Source organism: Poecilia mexicana, unplaced genomic scaffold (genome assembly GCF_051168715.1).
Source record: "Poecilia mexicana isolate PSO_F unplaced genomic scaffold, ASM5116871v1 scaffold_18, whole genome shotgun sequence".
In the NCBI taxonomy this organism is placed as follows: domain Eukaryota; kingdom Metazoa; phylum Chordata; class Actinopteri; order Cyprinodontiformes; family Poeciliidae; genus Poecilia; species Poecilia mexicana.
This window is the reverse complement of record NW_028263387.1, coordinates 9,084,046-9,105,767: the sequence shown is the minus strand read 5'-3', so window position 1 is coordinate 9,105,767 and position 21,722 is coordinate 9,084,046. Positions and strand designations below refer to the sequence as shown.

The window sequence follows — 21,722 nt, the reverse complement described above, 5'->3', positions numbered from 1 at the left end:
ATTTTTTTTTTTTTCTTTTTCATACTAATGGGTCGATTGGTCTCTCTAAATTCTCCCTATAGGTGTGTGTGTGTGTGTGTGTGTGTGTGTGTGTGTGTGTGTGTGTGTGTGTGTGTGTGTGTGTGTGTGTGTGTGTGTGTGTGCGTGTATGCGTGTGTGTGTGTGTGCGCGCGCATGGTTGTTTGCCCTGTCTGTCTGTGTTTTCCTGCAATGGACTAGCAACCTGTCCAGAGTGTATCTCGCCTCTCACGTGTTGGCCGCTCCTGATTCCACTAGAAATGAGGATATGCAGAGGTGCAAAAAGTGGGTATGCAGCGTATGCAACGCATAGGGGCGCAGCACCAGAGGGGGCGCCAAAACCCCGTCTGGAGGGGGCGACGCGCCGATTATGTCTTCCCATACAGTTCAGCGCGCATCACGCTCCTTCACCTCTCGCACATAACGAGGTAAATGTAGCGAGTTTTACACTTCACGTATCGTCGCCTCGGGGGGGGGGCGGGGGGGGGGATGTGGTGAGCGTCGCTCCTTCACCCTGACGTGGGGGGCGCCGATTTATGTTTTCGCATCCACCTGAATAATGTGCAGTTGCGCCACTGGATGTGTGGATGAATATCAATGGGTCAACTTGGCACATAGAAATAACATTTTGGTGTTCTATGTGTCCCCCTAAATGTTAATTAATTACCTATTTAATCAGATAACAAATGAAGTCATGAAGCCTCTAAGCTCCTATAGGCCAGAGGCAAACGGTTGATTTACCTCCTCAGGGTGTCCTGAAGTTGTGCAGAGACTGGGTAACAAGCCATTCTCTGTAATTCAGATCTGTTTATGCATTTAAGCGTTGAACTACAGCAGAAATGTTTGACTAAAATGGCATGTATCTTGTTTCCTATACAGGAGTGTGTAAGAGAGCTGGATCTTTGTGGCACGTCATATTCACACCCCAGTGAAACAGGGAGTCATTGATAATTAAGTCAAGTTTATTTAGCACATTTTAGCAAGAGGGGAGTTCAGAGTGCATTACATGATAAAGTACCATTTTTATATAAAAAATAAACATTACATTTTGTTAAATGTAATCAATGAAATCATCAAGATAATCAACCGAAATCATAAAAAATAATCATCATATATATTGATCAATGTTTCAGTTATTAATCAAAGGTAGCTGTAAGCAAGTGGGATTTTGCCTTGATTTAAAGGAGCCCAGTGTTTCGGCTGCTTTGCAGTTTTATAGAAGTTTGTTCCAGATTCGCAGAGCATAAAAACGGGCCTCTATTCTGCTGTTTTTAAAGCCTGTGGGAAACATTTGATGGGAGAGGAATGAGTTTACTACTTTTACAGGTGGAATGACCTGTTCAAATAGTTCCCAAGCCAGCCAGATGAGATGGGGAGCCTGCCAACACAAACTGAGATTTAAATAGAAAGACTGTGAGATTTTGCTGAGAACGGCGTCCATGTGTCACCTTCCGCTTGCACGGATTCTTTGTGTCCACGTTTCCTGGGTTATCAAAGCCGAGGAGCCGCTCTGAACAGACACGGTTGTTTTGTCGCTCTTCTGGAATGAATGCCAGCTCACACAATATGTGCAACAGTCCAGGAATGGACTTGCCACTGTTTCGCAGCGCTGGGAAAATATGACTACTTCTTCCTGCCCTACTGTGTTATATCGTGGATAACTCTCTCTACGAGTCTCATGTGGCAAGGGAACCGCCCTGGTTAGGAGGCTGAGAAATGACTCAACAAGACTCCTTGACAAGGGAATGTATTAATTTATACGACACTTCTCTTAGTTTGCTTGTAAGCAAGTAACTCTTCAAGGCAAGTTCCACACACATAACTCTACCTATCTTAATCACTTCTTTGAGACTGTTTGGAGAATTTTACTGAGAATGTCCCCCTTTATGATGCCCATGTTAGCTAAATAAAACAAATGTTATTTTTAAAAAGCTGAAGTCTTGTCTGTTTTAGTGCCATGTGTCAGTCTGGTCAGTTTTTGCTATGGAGCAAAAACAGACAAAAGCTAAATACACTAGCTAGTGGTTGTTAGCTGCCTACTTCATGATTAGCAAGTGTAATCAGCTTAGATGAGGTTTATTCTAATGTGATAAAGTTCTGCTAACGATTTAGAGCGACATATTTGTAGTCCCAAAAGTATTTGTCATTACTGCCATCATGCATTTGAATATATAGAATTTGGGGTGAATAAAAAAACAAAAACAAACAACGTTCTTTATTTTTGTACTGGAAAGTATTCGATGTTCAACATTTGCGTAATTTTCTTTTCAAAGGCTGATTTTACAATAATTATCTTTCCTTCATATTATACCAAGTCAAAAAACAAGAACAAAATGTGAATAAAATCATTGTATGATTTGCTTATGAACATGCATTTCAGCTGTGGGTAAATGAACAAATATACTAACCAAGTTTTTTCTGAGTCAGCTCTAACTACTGAAACTGTTGTGGTGTCTATAGCAACTGAAGTAAGTAGAACCCTGACTTTCACATGGAGGAAGAGATCATGTTTCATTGGTAAACTATACAGGTGTGGTGTCCTGTATAGTTTACCAATACAGGACACCAGAGGGACTGTGGCTTGCAGCGACTGTGAGCCACAGGGACTGCAAAGTCAATAAAACAAACAGCACCCAGATTAACAGCTTCCAAATTCTTGTGCTCTACAGTTAATGAAGCAGCAATGACTTCCTGTAGAGTCAATAGCACGCCACATAAGTCTTGTGGTTACAGTGTGCAATGTGAGAAAAAAAAAAGAAAAAGAAAAAAGGTGCTGGGAAGCGAGCCAGCCCAGTCTCTACAACGTTTTATTTTTTTGTTTTTGATCTTCTAAACAACCAAACTACCTTATTTTGTTTTGCACTGAGAAATCTGAGCCGAGGGTCCGTCCAGATCTCACTAGTTTCTGTTGTTCTGACGACAGAGGAAAATCTGTGAATCTTGATCTGATTCACATCAACAGAAATCAACAGAAATTAAAACTTGTCTTTATGTCAGAGCAACAACCAAACTCAGCAATAAACAATGACTGACTCAGTCTCACTTCACTGACAAATACAAAGCGTGACGGAAAAGAAAAAAAAGAGTCTTATTATTGCATCATCATCCTCACAGCCTCAGGTAAGTGAGTGAGTGGGTAATGACTGGAGAAAATAGGACTTAATGTCAGCAGTTGAATACAGACATTGTGTAATACAGACAATTATACAACCATAGGCGTAAATCCTGCTACACCTTTACATTTTTGTAAAGGTGTAGCAGAGATTAGATCTCTGACTCTTAACCAAACTCATATCTAAGCAACATTTGAATCTTAGTTTGACTTCTACTGGTCTCAACAGGTTGTTTACTGAGAAAAACACTTTTGTTATTCATTGCTACTAGTCATTTTTGGTGATGTTGCTTGAACACAATAAAAACATTTTTAAACCACATTTTACGTTACATTTCACTGTAACTTTGCTGATTCCCCCCAAAATTGCTCTTAAATGATTTCCCTGTTTATGGTCCCCCCCCCACCCCGAATAATGAGATGGGATTTATACCCTTGACAAAGACCTGAAGTAAATGGTTGGTGCCCTAGTATTAAAAATAGGAACAGTGAGACTTCAAAAATGACTAGTCAGCTTTTAATTCACATCTCGACTCCCAAACAATATTGTATGGGAGAATAGAAAAGACAATAACAATTATAAAAAAAAAATTAGCTTCATAATCCAATATGAAAACAAGGAAGACAGTACATGTGGCCTTTCAGGAAGTATGTGAGGTCACCTTTTTGTAAGCATTTTTATTTTTACAAGGCAGAGGAAGAGCTTGCTTCCAGTAGGGTACATTTGATTTGCATGATTCTGAATTAAGCACACTCCAGCTTCCTCCCTCAGTCCAAAACATGACTGTCAGATTAATTGGTCTCTCTAAATGCTTCCTGAGTCTGAGTGTGTGTGCATGGTTGTTTGCCCTGCCTGTCTCTGTGTTGCCCTGTGACAGACTGGCAACCTGTCCAGGGTGAACCCGCTTCTCGCCTGAATTGTTTGCTGGAGATGGGCACCAGCACCCCTCCTGACCCCACTAAGGGACAAGGGTGTTAGAGGATTAGAGGGAGGGATAGATTAAGCAGATCAATAGCTTGCAAGTTGAGAGGGTGTGGTTTTCCGACTTACTTGTAGTATAATGACCTGTCGAGCTAAATAGTGTGCTTACAGTTTAAAAATCTTAATTACTTATGTTTTTGTAATCCGGTCTTTCAGCTTGCTTTTCTGATTGGAATGATGGTGACAATTCTGAAAATCGGTCAGTGTGGTAAATAATATTGTGATCATTTCTTTTTCTTTCTTTTTTGTTTTTGCCACCATGAGAACTCTCCCCCACACTCTCCCCACAGCTGGTTATCATTAGGAAGCCATTTAACTTTCAATAATTTTGCTGATGAATGGCAGGTTGGAGGTCGGCCTGTAGTGATTTGTCCGGATTGTTCTGTTTTTATCACTGGTTTGATAACTGCTGCTTTTAAAGCCTTTGGGTGAGGTTACTATTTGAATCTGATCAGATGCGATGACAGGCAGGATTTCATGACACCTTCACCTTGACTGTGTCATGTAAGCAGCGGAACAAATACAGAAGCATTATTATTTGTATCAGTGTTTTATGACACTGTCATAAAACAGTAAAGACAGTAAAAGAGAGGCTGTCTCTTTTACATTCCTACAATTCTGCTACACTCTTTGAATGCGTTGTCCCGTGTTGGGTTGGGCTAAAGGTATCAGCCTTTGTGTTACTGTTTGTGTTGGTAATCTGCCAAGAGTCTTTTAAATGGCTCCTGTGTTATTTGGTTATCAGCTTGTCACCTTCATAGCGTGTTTTTTATTTGGTCTGAAATGCGTTTACAGCCCATTATATAATTAAAAAGATATAATTTTATATCGTCGTTCCATTGAGCAACAGGGTCCTGATTCAAGATACTACACAGAGAGGCTTAAATGGTTAAGAGTACAACTTAGCAGGATAACCATTTGTGACTGAATATTTCATTTCTAAACGCAGATAACACACAGGAAGCATTGTCCTTGATTACTACAATTGTTTGTGTCTTTATTGTTCTACAATAAACCAAAAGCAGGATTTATTTCAATGTTATATTTACACAGATAAGTCAAGAAAATAAAATTCACAGCAAATCAAGAATTTAATGTTACTCGGATGTCAGGCATGTGTTCTGTGACTCTTAATGAAACAGTCATCTCATTAAATTGTATTAAGTAAAGAAAAATATTAGCACAATGTAGCTACTTCGTTAAGATCATTGCTTTTAGGTGACAGAAAGATGCTAAGACAGAATCTGGCAAGATGGATGAGATAAAAATGGCTGCCTGCAAACAGAAACTCGTGATTTAAATATAAAGACTGTGAAATGTGCATTGTCAAATCTGGAACTTTTGCTTTTAACTGATGTTTGGTCACCTGATGCTTGTCAATCTGCTTGCCTCGGCAGCATTCCAGAAAACAACTTGGAGATGCCCACCGTGTTGCCTTTATGTTCATCATTGTGGCAGCTCTAAGCACACCTGACTCAAGCTGCCACACACATGCATCTGCACCCTTGATGTAATCTAACGTTTAACTTCCCCTTTTAAACTCCAGCTAACTTTGCTGAAGTGAATCCTGACTGTTTAGGGAACGACGTCGTTTTAATCCTGAATATCTGACACTATGAGCACTACAAGGTAAGTTACATTTAGTATTAAACATTTTATTTCCATCAGCAGACTAGGTTACTCGGATGAGGCAGCTAAGTGGGTAAAAGGTGCAAGCTTTTTACACTTTTTACTCAATGTTTGGCTCTCTTCATCTTTCGCTAAATATATATATAAAAAAAATAGCCAACCTGTTTGCAACAGAGCCTTCTCACATGTCCTAGTAAACAATAAATAATTATTACTTAAAACATGTTCTTAAAGGTACTCAGCAAACTGAAATTCAGACCTCTGTCCACAGATCCCGCTGAGAAGCCTGTATGTAAATAACTTGGTGTGAACTTGCTCTGCTTTCATCACTCGGAACACTGGGCGAATAGAAAGTAGAATGACACCCAGCCAGCATTGTCATAATGGATGGTAAACTTCTAACCCACATGCAGAATGAGGCCCGGAGATTACTGGTGAGTAACTGTTCATTAGAAAAAAACTGTCACAATGTCTCGTAGATGATCCTTAGGTATAGGTCCGAGTCTCACCTGGAAGCGGAGAGAACAGGTCAATGATCTGGCCAGAGGTGGACAAAACGTTGGATGGGTTAACAGGAGTAATCAGCTTACGTCTTCTTGGAGGGCTTCCCGACGGTGGGGGGGGGAACGAACAGTGGGCTGGAGCGGGCAGGCCGGTGAGGTTCTGAGAGCGGCAGGCAGATTCGCCAGTGGAAGTCGGCCACTACCTGGAAATGAGAGACAGGGAACAAGTGAGGATGGCTGACAACAGGCAGAGAGGTTTTCTCAAGAAGGTCAAAAATAATGCTAGCGTTTCACAGGGGAAGGCTTAACGAGCTAGAGACTACCGTGAAGGAATAATCATCCAGCAGAGAGGAGAGGTCTGGTAGCTCCTTAAATCCTCTCTTGACTGATGATCCAACGAGCTTCAGGCGTGCTGCTCCACTCCAGGCCACTCCCCAATGGGGAGCTGAAGGGGAGAGACACTTCTCTTAAAGGAAAAACCCAGAACCTGACAAGCATACCTATATGGGAAAAAAGAGGGCTGCCAATATGGGCCCCATATGGGTTTGTCCACGAGTTCCATGGTGGCCCCACATGGGTTTGCCCAGGTAGATTTAAATATATATCTTTATCTGTGATTCCTGCATATGTACACTTGATAAGTACAATAATTGAAACTTCAATAAAGGTTAATTTCAGATGTTTTTTGGATCTGTGTCACATGAGAGCTGCTCCAACTCCAAAACTCACACCTAGACTCTTCAAAGCTAGACTAAATTATTCTCAACTAATAGCAGAATATTTTAATCCATGTTTGGGATTTGTGAAACCTTTATGTGATTTGTAAGATTTCAATAAAGATGAGATTACCATTCACACTTGTTCCATGCAGTCTTTTTCAAATTCAATTCTAATTTAGAACCACTTTATTAATCCCAATGGGAAATTAAATGTGGTGTAACTCATTACTTCTACAAAGAGTTATTGCAAATGGTGATGGCTCAAGGAAGGAAAAATCTTCTTCAGTGGTCTGTTAAGTGAAGTTTCACAAATCAGAAAAAAGGTTTCACAGGATGTTGGGGGTTTTCTTGACCCTCAACCGCATCTACTTTTAATAACTACAGGAAATGAAATTATTAAGTTATACACAAACAATTTTGTTAAATAACTGTTTTCACATGTTGATGTATTAAGTTTTGGCTAAGTACATATTTATTTTATCAAAACATACAAATTATAGTCATGATAAAAATTTTCATTAACACTCAAAATAAGAATATTAATGTTATAATCACCACTGTTAAGAATAAGTCTCACAGCAATGTCCAACCTCATGCTGTAGACGCCACAGTGGAAACAGGAAAATCCACAACCTCTTTTGCTAGGAGTTTTTTCTGCAAACTAAAATAAACAGCTTCATTTAATGATTCACATTTTAGGTAACAAAGAAAATAATTCACTATTCATGTCCATTTTATGTAGGGGGAACATATTATTTCAGGTGGCTGAAAGAGCTAAAATATTTTGTTCCCCCATCCTAACTTTGTCAAAAAAAGAGCAAATGTTTTCAAACTTGCAGGATTTGTTGTTGATGATGAGTGGAATCAACACAGTAAAAGACTTTGCAGGTAATTTAATTTGTTTCCATTTTAAGTAGGGGGAACAGATTTTATCAGGCTGGTGAAATATCCATTCTCTCTTCTCCCCCCATAACTTTGGGAAATAAAAAGTAACTGTTTCCAAATTCTCAAAAATTATATGTGATAGCATACTAGACATTTCCTTATTTTCAGTGGTGGGAAATAACGAAGTACAAGTACTTCGTTACTGTACTTAAGTACAATTTTCGTGTATCTGTACTTTACTTAAGTAGATTTAAACATGGATACTTTCTACTTTTACTCCACTACATTTTACAGTAAGTATCTATACTTTCTACTTCACTACTTTTCTACAAAACTGTCGCATTACTCGTTACATCCAAGTCGCGTTGCTCTTTTTTCCGTTAAAATGTGACGTTCAGGTTCTTAAGGTGGCGCCGTAAAATCCGAGCAATAACGTGACTTACGTGTCTGTCGTCACCCATCTCCTCCCCCTTTACTCGCACGCGGAGCTCCAGACATGCGCAGTGGTTTCCTCTGACCGGGAGAAGATGTCTGTCTGATCGTCAGTAATATAATAAATCATAATATATGGCGACATGTAAAATAAGCAGCGCTTCGCTTTCACAGACGGTGGGGACTTCGTCCAACTTTTAGCGTCACTTGGAAGGAAAGCTTAAAGAAAGGCCAGATCTGTGGACGTGATGCTAGCAAAGCTAGCTGTACTGAGACACATGTTGCATCTGCGATGAAAAACAGTTGTCACCCATGCGCTGAATTATTGTGTGGAGGTGTTGACTGACATGTCGCAGATATGGGACAACGCTGTGACCAAAGTGCAATATAGTGATATGACATTCAGGAACGACCCGATTCTTCTGGACGGATCTTTACTGATTAAATGTATTTAAGCTCTAAGTATTTAATGTCTACACAGTAAAAACTGCTGGGTTAAAAATAACCCAATACGTAACCCAGCGCTGGGTCAAATATGGACCGACCCAACGCTGGGTTGTTTTAACCCAACTGGGTTGGGTTGAGGGTTTGACCCAGCACATTGGGTCATGGCAACTAACCAAACGTTGGGTTAAATTGACTTGCTTAAATTGGTTAAATTGACCCCAAATTGGGTTGAAATTCATAACCCAACACAAGGGTTATTATACCACTATAGTTGGGTTAAAAAAATTTTAAATTTCACTATATAAAAAAAGGATTAAAAGACATATGAATTTAAAGCTTCTTTTATTTCCACATGATACATATATAGAGCCAGCAATTTCATTTACAAAAGTTACAAAACATAAGTAGTTAAATCACTTCAATTCATTTGGCTACAACTCCAGAAGTATCTGTTACTCCACATTAGAAAACATTTAATGAAAAAAAGTCTGTTTTAAAGCAAACTACAAGTTAAACTTTCAGCCATTAAACAAGGAGCATTTTTAACGACACTTTAGCATTTTGCCTGTCTCCCTGCATGAGGACATACAGGTTGTCACATTTTGTAGATGCACCACCAGGTTTGTCCCAACCTGATGGAGAGAGAAAACAGAAAAAACAGGCCATTAGTGATGAACTTATATAAACAGCAAACAATTTGAGCATGATTCAGAGATGAATGTTGACTTACAGGCTGGATATCAATGAAACCTTCTGAACTTCCAGGTTGATGGATCTGAAACTCTTCTCCCAAATGTGTAAGTAGGGAGGAGCACTGGCAGCAGCTGCAGGGCTACATCATCTTGTCTGTCTGGCAAACATAAGCTTGTGTTAAAATGTTAAATGTTAACAGTTTATAAACATATCTTGAACTTCAATACCTTAAGGGAGAAAATTCATGTTGTTGAGAAGATGGCCGCTCCTTTCTCTTCTTGGCCGTACAAAAGATCTTTGTTGAGAACAAGAGAAAGAAGCACAAAAACAGGCCTTTAGTGAATTTAAAGGTAAAGGGATACATTCTCAAAAACTAATTTCTGACTGATTCTAGTTTAACACAAAACCTCACTATTGAATGTGATGCACTTATTTAAACACTTTGAGCATTATTCAGAGATGAAGGTTGACTTACAGGCTGGATATCAATGAAAACATCTGAATTTCCAGGTTGATGGATCTGAAACTTCTCCCAAATTAGTAAGGTGGAGCAGGGAGGAGAACTGGCAGCAGCTGCAGGACTACATCATCTTCTGTATCAAACATAAGTTAGTGTTAAAATGTTGCAGTAACTAGAAAGCATGAAAACATTTTAGAAAACATTTCTTCTGAGCTTCAATACCTTGAGGGAGCAGACTCATGTTCTTGGTCATGCAGAAGGTCTTCATTGAGAACGAGGAGTTTCGCTTAATTCTCCTGAAGATCCTGGATGTAAAATTACAAAATCTATCAGAAAAGACAAAATCACAAATCAAACTTTAAGAATGACTGACTTAAATCTTATAGCTGTCTCCACTGCAAATAACTTGTAATTAGCCAGCAATTTCAAATGTTCAGAGTAATTTTATGTTCCTAAAAATAAATATAGCACTTAATAAAATAAAATGACACATATAATTTAATTTAGAAGTAAAACTTAACACAAACTTAGTGCTGAATAACTTTCAGCACCAACTTTAAATAAATGTATTTGTAATTAATAGTAACAATAATAATAAAATGAGTAAACATTAACATTAGATATTGTCTTAGTTTTGCTTTTAATTCGTTGCCGAAAACCAGCGGGAGTTTGAAAGCAATGTGCCGGGAGACGGTTGTTCTCTCTCGGCTTAACGAGCCGCTCCGCCCGGTCAACTGACAGAGCGGGCGAGACGAGCCGGTCTTGTGAGAAATTCTGTTCCCCTGTGAAAATCTGTTCCCCCTGTGTCGGGAGCGCGCATTGCAGCCAGAGAAGTGGATCCGGCGGATCTGACCATTTTCACGGCGCTTCTGATCGATTTCTCGGTAAAAACTACTCGTATAATCATGTAAATGTTGTAACTTTCAGTTTAATCGGCAGAAATCAAAATAAAAATGCATACATAAATAAACGAAGTCCTGTGTGGAGGTCTTTTTACGCTGTTTTGTGTTATTTTAAACGCGAAGAGAATCGATCTTTTTTTTTTCAACTTTTGTCTCGTAAGCCTCACAAATAAAAGTGAGTCAACAAACAGGCTCCCAACACGAAGTGTGCATTTATAATTTTTCATTTCTGATAAAGGAGGAGGGAAGCTGGCTGATAGCAGGGCACAAAAATAAAGACTTCCTGAAAAGATCAGAGTGTAAACTTTTTGGTCAATCCCGTTCTAATGTAAAATAAGGAAAATAAGGAAATGTCTAGTATGCTATCACACATAATTTTTGAGAATTTGGAAACAGTTACTTTATATTTCCCAAAGTTATAGGGGGAGAAGAGGAGAGAATGGATATTTCACCAGCCTGATAAAATCTGTTCCCCCTCTTAAAATGGAAACAAATTAATTTACCTGCAAGTCTTTTACTGTGTTGATTCCACTCATCAACAACAACAAATCCTGCAAGTTTGAAAACATTAGCTCTTTATTTGCCAAAGTTAGGATGGGGGAACAAAATATTTTAAGCGACTGATAAAATCTGTTCCCCCCCTTAAAATGGAAACAAATTAATTTAACCACAAAGTCTTTTAATGTGTTGATTCCACTCATCATCAGCAACAAATCCTGTGATTTTCATAACATTTGCTCTTTATTTGCCAAAGTTAGGATGGGGGAACAAAATATTTTAAGCGACTGATAAAATCTGTTCCCCCCCTTAAAATGGAAACAAATTAATTTAACCACAAAGTCTTTTAATGTGTTGATTCCACTCATCATCAGCAACAAATCCTGTGATTTTCATAACATTTGCTCTTTATTTGCCAAAGTTAGGATGGGGGAACAAAATATTTTAAGCGATTGATAAAATCTGTTCCCCCTACATAAAATGGAAACAAATTAATTTACCTGAAAGTCTTTTAATGTGTTGATTCCACTCATCAACAGCAACAAATCCTGTGATTTTCATAACATTAGCTCTTTATTTGCCAAAGTTAGGATGGGGGAACAAAATATCTTAACCGCCTGATAAAATCTGTTCCCCCTACATAAAATGGAAACAAATTAATTTACCTGCAAGTCTTTTACTGTGTTGATTCCACTCATCATCAACAACAAATCCTGTGATTTTCATAACATTTGCTCTTTTTTTGACAAAGTTAGGATGGGGGAACAAAATATTTTAGCTTTCAGCCACCTGAAATAATCTGTTCCCCCTACATGAAATGGACATGTACAGTGAATTATTTTCTTTGTTACCTAAAATGTGAATCATTAAATGATGACTAACTTTATTTCAGTTTGCAGAAAAAACTCCTAGCAAAAGAGGTTGTGGATTTTCCTGTTTCCACTGCGGCGTCTACAGCATGAGGTTGGACATTGCTGTGAGACTTATTCTTAACAGTGGTTGTTATAACATTAATATTCTTATTTTGAGTGTTAATGAAAATTTTTGTCATGACTATAATTTGTATGTTTTGATAAAAAAAAAATGTACTTAGCCAAACTTAATACATCAACATGTGAAAACAGTTATTTAACAAAATTGTTAAATATGAACACTTAATAAGTACAATAACTGAAACTTCAATAAAGGTTAATTTCAGATGTTTTTTGGATCTGTGTCACATGAGACCTGCTCCAACTCCAAAACTCACACCTAGACTCTTCAAATCTACACTAAATTATTCTCAACTAATAGCAGAATATTTTAATCCATGTTTGGGATTTGTGAAACCTTTAAGTGATTTGTCAGACTTCAATAAAGATGAGATTACCATTCACACTTGTTCCATGCAGTCTTTTTCAAAATCAATTCTAATTCTTCTTCTTGAAGAGGAGAATAATCTAGTCCAGATTTTAAGTGTCACATTTTTAATTTTTTCTAATAATGTTCATATGCAGGATGTTGGGGGTTTTCTTGACCCTCAACCGCATCTACTTTTAATTAACTACAGGAAATGAAATTATTAAGCTATAGACAAACAATTTTTGTTAATTAATGTTATAACAACCACTGTTAAGAATAAGTCTCACAGCAATGTCCAACCTCATGCTGTAGACGCCGCAGTGGAAACAGGAAAATCCACAACCTCTTTTGCTAGGAGTTTTTTCTGCAAACTGAAATAAACAGCTTCATTTAATGATTCACATTTTAGGTAACAAAGAAAATAATTCACTGTACATGTCCATTTCATGTAGGGGGAACAGATTATTTCAGGTGGCTGAAAGCTAAAATATTTTGTTCCCCCATCCTAACTTTGTCAAAAAAAGAGCAAATGTTATGAAAATCACAGGATTTGTTGTTGATGATGAGGGGAATCAACACAGTAAAAGACTTGCAGGTAAATTAATTTGTTTCCATTTTAAGTAGGGGGAACAGATTTTATCAGGCGCTTAAAATATTTTGTTCCCCCATCCTAACTTAGTCAAAAATAGAGCTAATGTTTTCAAACTTGCAGGATTTATTGTTGATAATGAGTGGAATCAACACAGTAAAAGACTTTGTGGATAAATTAATTTGTTTCCATTTTAAGTAGGGGGAACAGATTTTATCAGGTGCTTAAAATATTTTGTTCCCCCATCCTAACTTAGTCAAAAATAGAGCAAATGTTATGAAAATCACAGGATTTGTTGTTGATGATGAGTGGAATCAACACATTAAAAGACTTTGTGGTTAAATTAATTTGTTTCCATTTTAAGGGGGGGAACAGATTTTATCAGTCGCTTAAAATATTTTGTTCCCCCATCCTAACTTTGGCAAATAAAGAGCTAATGTTATGAAAATCACAGGATTTGTTGCTGATGATGAGTGGAATCAACACATTAAAAGACTTTGTGGTTAAATTAATTTGTTTCCATTTTAAGGGGGGGAACAGATTTTATCAGGCGGTTAAGATATTTTGTTCCCCCATCCTAACTTTGGCAAATAAAGAGCAAATGTTATGAAAATCACAGGATTTGTTGCTGATGATGAGTGGAATCAACACATTAAAAGACTTTGTGGTTAAATTAATTTGTTTCCATTTTAAGGGGGGGAACAGATTTTATCAGTCGCTTAAAATATTTTGTTCCCCCATCCTAACTTTGGCAAATAAAGAGCTAATGTTTTCAAACTTGCAGGATTTGTTGTTGTTGATGAGTGGAATCAACACAGTAAAAGACTTGCAGGTAAATTAATTTGTTTCCATTTTAAGTAGGGGGAACAGATTTTATCAGGTGCTTAAAATATTTTGTTCCCCCATCCTAACTTAGTCAAAAATAGAGCAAATGTTTTCAAACTTGCAGGATTTATTGTTGATAATGAGTGGAATCAACACAGTAAAAGACTTTGTGGATAAATTAATTTGTTTCCATTTTAAGGGGGGGAACAGATTTTATCAGGTGCTTAAAATATTTTGTTCCCCCATCCTAACTTAGTCAAAAATAGAGCAAATGTTTTCAAACTTGCAGGATTTATTGTTGATAATGAGTGGAATCAACACAGTAAAAGACTTTGTGGATAAATTAATTTGTTTCCATTTTAAGGGGGGGAACAGATTTTATCAGGTGCTTAAAATATTTTGTTCCCCCATCCTAACTTAGTCAAAAATAGAGCAAATTTTTTCAAACTTGCAGGATTTATTGTTGATAATGAGTGGAATCAACACAGTAAAAGACTTTGTGGATAAATTAATTTGTTTCCATTTTAAGGGGGGGAACAGATTTTATCAGGCGGTTAAGATATTTTGTTCCCCCATCCTAACTTTGGCAAAAATAGAGCAAATGTTATGAAAATCACAGGATTTGTTGTTGATGATGAGGGAATGAAGACAGTAAAAGACTTTGTGGATAAATTAATTTGTTTCCATTTTAAGGGGGGGGAACAGATTTTATCAGGCGCTTAAAATATTTTGTTCCCCCATCCTAACTTTGTCAAAAATAGAGCAAATGTTTTCAAACTTGCAGGATTTATTGTTGATAATGAGTGGAATCAACACAGCAAAAGACTTGCAGGTAAATTAATTTGTTTCCATTTTAAGTAGGGGGAACAGATTTTATCAGGCGGTTAAGATATTTTGTTCCCCCATCCTAACTTTGGCAAAAATAGAGCAAATGTTATGAAAATCACAGGATTTGTTGTTGATGATGAGTGGAATCAACACAGTAAAAGACTTGCTGGTGAATTAATTTGTTTCCATTTTAAGTAGGGGGAACAGATTTTATCAGGCTGGTGAAATATCCATTCTCTCCTCTTCTCCCCCATAACTTTGGGAAATAAAAAGTAACTGTTTTCAAATTCTCAAAAATTATTATGTGTGATAGCATACTAGACATTTCCTTATTTTCCTTATTTATCATTAGAACGTGACTGGCCAAAAAGTTTACACTCTGATCTTTTCAGGAAGTCTTTATTTTTGTGCCCTGCTATCAGCCAGCTTCCCTCCTCCTTTATCAGAAATGAAAAATTATAAATGCACACTTCGTGTTGGGAACCTGTGTTTGTTGACTGACTTTTATTTGTGAGGCTTACGAGACAAAAGCTGAAAAAAAAGATCGATTCTCTTCACGTTTAAAATAACACAAAACAGCGTAAAAAGACCTCCACACCAGACCTCGTTTATTTACGTATGTATTTTTATTTTGATAGCTGCCGATTAAACTGAAAGTTACAACATTTACATGATTATACGAGTAGTTTTTACCGAGAAATCGATCAGAAGCGCCGTGAAAATGGTCAGATCCGCCGAATCCACCTCTCTGGCTGCAATGCGCGCTCCCGACACAGGGGGAACAGATTTTCACAGGGGAACAGAATTTCTCACAAGACCGGCGGTTGCAGGGGAGCGATAAGTCCGAAAACGTCCGAGCATGTTTGTAATTAAGCTATATGTTAATAAACCGAGCGCATAATTCAGGTTTACACAACTAATTTATCGCCTAATAACTTTGCAAAAGTTATTTTATTTTCAACAAGCATAATATACCCACATTATTAAAGCTCTGCTCGCTCTCCTGCGCCATTACTGCTGGTGTTCGAACACGTAGCCTCAGCCCGCTGAGGATGCGCGCGCATATTGCAAAAATCAGGGGACAAACCGTCAACTACCGTTTTCTTTTAAAACTAAATCGATTTTTAAAAATTTGACTATGTTAAGTTACGAACAAATATGATTGAGGTTATATTAAAAACTGAATTTAATTTACTTGACAAATTGTGCCCTTCCCCTTCATCTACTTTTTCCCCAACATCCGTGTTGTAGCAACACCGAAGCTCTTTGTCAGAGGAACTTACCATAATAAACATTTTAAATAACCATAAAAATAAATATCAAACATGTTTGAAATACATCTATTTATTGATAAAATCCTATTCACTTGAAACGTTATCTTCTTTTTACTTACCATGTCTTATTTCAAAGTAGAGGAGAAGTCCGATATGCAACGTTCACAGTCATGTTGAAAATGGAGGCTTGTGAAGAGGGGCGTGGCTTCTTCCAAGTTTCATCTTTAACCCAACCGTTTGGGTAAATCTACCCACCCAACTCCTGGCCCAACAGAAGTGTGCAAGATGTAGACTTCCGATAAATTTCTGACCCAACGCATGAGTTATGAATTTTGACCCAATATTTGGTCAAACTAACCCAACCTATGACCCAACAGCTTCAACCCAGAAATTGGGTTATGAAAATAACCCAGCATTTTTTACTGTGTAGGTGTTTTATGGGAATGTGGATCTTTCAGATCAATCTGAGAAGCAATTTTGATAGGTAAGACTTATTTTTTTTGTGTCACGTAGCGTGGGGTGCTGGTCTTGACTTGGTCTTGGGTAGGTGGTCTTGACTACAACTCTGCTACTGGCTCCTGGTTGCATGTCCTCCCCCACCCACCTTCTTTCCATCCCCTTTCTGTTGGATTTCTTTCAAAATAAAAGCCAGTACTGGCAAAAAAGTGAAATTCATATTATGTTAGGACAGGAGACGAGATGTTTCCATCCCTGAAATTATGATGCATATAATCACATATCTAAGTCTAAACTATGTTACAGAGAGTAAACATAATAAAAACATGCTTTATCTGTGGCATTGTTCATTAAAATGGCACATTTCTGCTGTATTCAAATTAAATACGATCGGTTCACATAATGATATTGTATTAGGGATTAGGTATTATTCAGCAAGTACTTTTACTTTTAATACTTAAGTATTTTTAAAAGCCAGTACTTGTTTACTTTTACTTAAGTACAAATGTTAATGTGGTAGTTTTACTTTTACTTGAGTACATTTTTGTCTGTGTATTTGTACTTTTACTTAAGTACATTTTTTGAGTACTTTCTCCACCACTGCTTATTTTACATTAGAACGGGATTGACCAAAAAGTTTACACTCTGATCTTTTCAGGAAGTCTTTATTTTTGTGCCCTGCTATCAGCCAGCTTCCCTCCTCCTTTATCAGAAATGAAAAATTATAAATGCACACTTCGTGTTGGGAACCTGTGTTTGTTGACTGACTTTTATTTGTCAGGCTTACGAGGCAAAAGCTGAAAAAAAAAAGATCGATTCTCTTCGCGTTTAAAATAACACAAAACAGCGTAAAAAGACCTCCACACAGGACCTCGTCTATTTATGTATGTATTTTTATTTTGATAGCATCCGCCGAATCCACTTCTCTGGCTGCAATGCGCGCTCCCGACACAGGGGGGGGACAGATTTTCACAGGGGAACGGAATTTCTCACAAGACCTGCAAGAATGTTGCTTAAACTCACAGGAATAGAGCACGGACTTATGGAACAGTTTTAATGTATGTGATTAAGTATTATTGTAATCAAACAGGTTAGTTAAAAAAATAAAGAATTACACTTGGTATTTGTTTATGGTTTTGTTCAAATGCAAAAAAGAGAGAAACAAATATTTGGTTAAAAAAAGAAAAAAAACACTAGGTGATTTTGTCCAGGTAATTATATGCATTTAAAATCGAGTCATTAAAATTTCTGTGGTTTATAGATGTTAGGTAGAATGTTTTCATGATAAATATACTGGGAGCAATATTTGATAGCATGCAAATTTATTAGGTTAAAAATGTTGAATTTTACAAAACAAAATATTCGCTAAAAATAAAATATATGAATTTACTATATATTTTAGCTTAAAGGGACACAAGTATTTTGGTTTTGGATGTTGGTAATTATTGTGAAATCTGTTTAATTTGTATTAATTTAATAGCCACCCTTATGTTTTTTTCTTGAGGTTTTAAACCAAATGACTACCCACAATGCTCCTCCATGTTTGGTTCTGGTTATGCAGAGCAGGAACAAATGAAGATAAAGAATACCTTCTGGCACCCTGCCAGAATGCTTTTCGCCTCTGCTGAGGAATTGTGTCAGAGGTATTCTGCCACAGCAGAATAACCCCCTCCATGCTTTTCGCAACAGCGATGCCGACAAAGAGGAAGGCCACAGCAGCCAGATTACATCATCCTGCTCTCACACACAGATCCTCTCTGCCTCCACACACGTTACCACAATGCTACCGCTACAATCGGGGGTTTTCTACGCGTTTATTCTCCTCGTTGTCTCGCATGTAGTTGATTCTGTTAAAGTGATCATAGGAGACCAGTTTAAAGTTCCTGTGAACTGTGAGCCGGGTGAATCAGTATCACTGCTGTGGGTGAGGTGTAACGGTCCCCGGGATGTCTAACGCGTTACTATTTCAAATCCAGTAATCAGAATAAAGTTAAGCTAAACTGTGTGTTTAGTAACTTAAATAGAATCGGATATTCCTTCCACAGAGGAAGAGACAGTGTTTTATAAGGAAACACTGTTTACTTATAAAAAGGTGTTTACTAAGGTGTCCTGCTGTTTGGCGATCAAACAGCATGCTGTTTGGCGATCAAACAGCATGCTGTTTGATCGCAAACAATCGTCCCTGCAGGGACTGCAAAGTCAATAAAACAAACGCCACCCAGATTAACATCTTCCAAACACTTGTGCTCTCCAGTTAATGAAGGACTGATTTCTTCTTGAGTCAGTAGCGCGTCACATGGGTCTTGTGGTTACAGTTTGCATGTGAGAGAAGAACGAAAAAGGTGCGTGGGAGCCAACCCAGTCTCTGCAAAGCTTATACTAAACTGGACTATGAGATGCCCTGTGAGAAGCCCTCACCCCCCAGAGGCGTCCGCGAACACACACCCTGTCTGATCACACTTGAAACAGTGGAAAGTTGCAAAAACTGTCCTCTCAATGTCTTTAATTGACTCTAATAAACTACAGCAAATGCTTTCTGAAGCGATTCAGCAGTGAAATCAATGCGGCCTACTTCCCACAAGCGAAGTGTTAGTACGTCACTCATAATCGTGTCCAACTAATATGGACTCCCCCTACTTCCCCGCCTCCTGCCTCCTTTTTTTCAGCAGACATTAACTTTGCCGCACTCAGCTCTCAGCTCTCCAATGGAACCGGTACGATCAGGATGTTTCTGCGCCTTTATCCTCTTTCTCGCTGTCCGCCTGCGTGCAGCGGACTGTGCGAAAGTGATCGTAGGAGACCCGTTCAAGATTCCTATAAGCTGCGAGCCGGGAGAATCGGGGAGGCTGCGGCGGGATTTGGGGGATGATACCCGGGAGATCGCTAATGGTCAAAGCGGGCAGTGGAAAGTGAGCAGAGAGGAGGACAGAGACCGGATAAAGATCGACTCTTCAAACATCGTTTTCACCCACACGCTGTACACCGATGGAGGGATCTATGAACTGACCTGCTCCACGTCTGGAACCAAGCACATCCAGCTGGAGGTAGTTGTTGCTAGTGAAAAGTCCGTGACCCAGGGTGATAAAGTGACGCTCCCGTGTTACTTTAAAACCATCCGGGGAACAGGCTTACCTGGTTGGTGGGAGAGAAATGGGAAGCATGTGTGTGTGAAGAACTTCGACTCTGAAGGCTGCAGCGGGACACCTGATGACAGACTGACTGTGTCCAGTGACTGGATCACTACTGGAGATCTGTCACTGACCATTGACGGGGCGCAGCCTGAGGACAGCGGGGATTATTTCTGCTACACCCAAGATGGGAAACGATCTGGAAATCCCGCTGCTGTTAGACTGACTGTCATTGAGAAAAAGTCACATCAGATTATCTCCAGCACAGCAGCACCGGGAAATGTAAGTGTCCCTATGAACCGTTTATTCTCTAGGTGAAATATAAAAACTGTAGTGAATCTGAATGTCTCTAATATCCCCCCCCCCCTCTCTCTCTCATTCTCTCTCTCTCTCCAGCCACCTCAGAGTTGTGCCGAACACACTCAGCCCTGGCAGATGTCCACGTTGGTTCTCGCTGTGATCCTGCCGCTTGTTGCTCTTGTTGCTCTTATTGTTCTTTGTTTGTGGTGCCGTGGCAAAATAAACTGTGATTCTGGAAAACTTTACGAGCTGGTACAGAGACGCTGCCATGCTTCCAACTCTCCTGAAGCTACAACAAGTGTTTAAATAGACCGGGTTATTTATTTATTAGGGGCTTTTTGTCCTCGAAGCTCATGAATCCGGTTCATTTTTTGTAACCATTTGTAAATAAAACTATAAACCATTTAGTCTGGATGTGGATCTTTGTATATTTGTAAAGCTGTCAGCTCTTAGACATCATTGTGGCTCTCATTGTGGCTCCTCACAATTTTGTATCCTCTTTTTGCTTCATTAATTTTGAAGGTTAATCATTAAAAATTAGATAATCAGAATAAAATCAAACATCTTCTACATGTGGTGTAATCTAGAGTTTCATCATAATCAAATATCCAAATACGTTGCATGTAGTTTCTACAGGCAATGTAGAAACTATGTTGCCTGTAGATTAGCAATTAAGATCTAAATGTAGATTAGATCCATGAGGCAGCATGTAGTAGCTGCCTCAGGCAGCTACTACATACATCTGTTAAACTGTTCAAGGACAAAAATCATGAGTCGTTCAGACATGTGCAGCACCCTGAATGTGTCTGGAGTGTGAAGTATAAAAAGTTAAAAACACATGGGCAGCTACAGATGTGAGCTGGTTATGTGATGTGTGAATAATCACATCAGAGAGAGAAACATGTTAGGCAGCTTTAGTCCAACATGTGCGCAGAGCTGCATTTTTGTCCCTTGAAGGGAGAATGTAGGGAAACAAACGGAGCCATCAGGACAAGACGGAAAACGAGGTGTGGCATTTTCTGCATTCCATACCACAGAGAAAAGGGACACCAGACCAGGCCAGTAAAATCTTCTGCAGTTATCAAAGAAGAAGACTGTATATGCATTTTCACGACCTGAATATGATTATCTGGGAGGGTCAGTGGGGAAGCCAACATTTTTCAGTGCCACTGATTCCACTATGCAATCAGAGGAATGTGCAGTTTTTCAAAGCCGACTGACTGACTGACTGGCTTAGTGACCAAAGATCTGTAAAGACCCAAAGCCACATGTGGAAAACTGCAAGTTTATATCAGTCAACAAGGCAGTTCAAAGGTCTTCACATCATAAAAACACAAAAATATAAGGTAATAGAACACAAAATCGACAATTATTGAAGCATTGCCTTCATTCTAAATGTTGATTAATGTTTAATTTATTATGGTACAAAAGTTACTCTAAACAGGTGGGTTTTAGTCTACATTTAAAGGCACTCAGTGTTTCAGCTGTTTTGCAGTTTTCTGGAAATTTGTTCCAGATGTGTGGCGCATAGAAGCTGAAAGCTGTTTCTCCACAGCTGGTTCTGGGGATGCAGAGCAGAACCAGAACCAGAACCAGAAGACCTGAGAGATCTGGACAGTGGATACAACAGCTGCAGCGCGAAGTTGATGGTCTAAAGTACAACTTAGCAGGCAGCCATTAAACCTATGAATGGCTGAATAT

General features: G+C 38.5%; 1 protein-coding gene and 2 long non-coding RNA genes across 4 annotated transcripts; 1 reads left to right on the top strand and 2 right to left on the bottom strand.

The window, feature by feature from the left end:
- Positions 1-5,078: 5,078 nt before the first annotated feature.
- On the bottom strand, positions 5,079-6,439 carry LOC148154006 (uncharacterized). The gene is made up of 2 exons (XR_015766249.1): positions 6,332-6,439; positions 5,079-6,250 (listed from the first exon to the last, which is right to left on the bottom strand). It is a non-coding gene; the product is annotated as an uncharacterized LOC148154006 (long non-coding RNA).
- A 2,613-nt stretch (positions 6,440-9,052) lies between these two features.
- On the bottom strand, positions 9,053-16,563 carry LOC148154005 (uncharacterized). Of its 2 annotated transcripts, none has more exons than XR_015766229.1 (6): positions 16,257-16,563; positions 10,103-10,185; positions 9,896-10,013; positions 9,648-9,715; positions 9,458-9,577; positions 9,053-9,359 (listed from the first exon to the last, which is right to left on the bottom strand). It is a non-coding gene; the product is annotated as an uncharacterized LOC148154005 (long non-coding RNA). The 2 variants fall into 2 exon arrangements; XR_015766228.1 differs by having other exon boundaries at positions 9,458-9,573.
- Positions 16,564-19,208: 2,645 nt separating this feature from the next.
- On the top strand, positions 19,209-20,428 carry LOC148154004 (uncharacterized). Its single transcript, XM_088015883.1, has 2 exons — positions 19,209-20,003; positions 20,118-20,428. Exons 1-2 carry the CDS (start codon positions 19,299-19,301, stop codon positions 20,325-20,327), a joined length of 915 nt encoding a protein of 304 aa, XP_087872009.1. The 5' UTR covers positions 19,209-19,298; the 3' UTR covers positions 20,328-20,428.
- Positions 20,429-21,722: the final 1,294 nt, after the last annotated feature.

Bases quoted from the DNA above. Each gene is read 5' to 3' on its own strand.
- LOC148154004 (XM_088015883.1), top strand. From the start codon at position 19,299: ATGGAACCGGTACGATCAGGATGTTTCTGCGCCTTTATCCTCTTTCTC. The intron at 20,004-20,117 runs GTAAGTGTCCCT...CTCTCTCTCCAG, and splicing joins GCACAGCAGCACCGGGAAAT to CCACCTCAGAGTTGTGCCGA.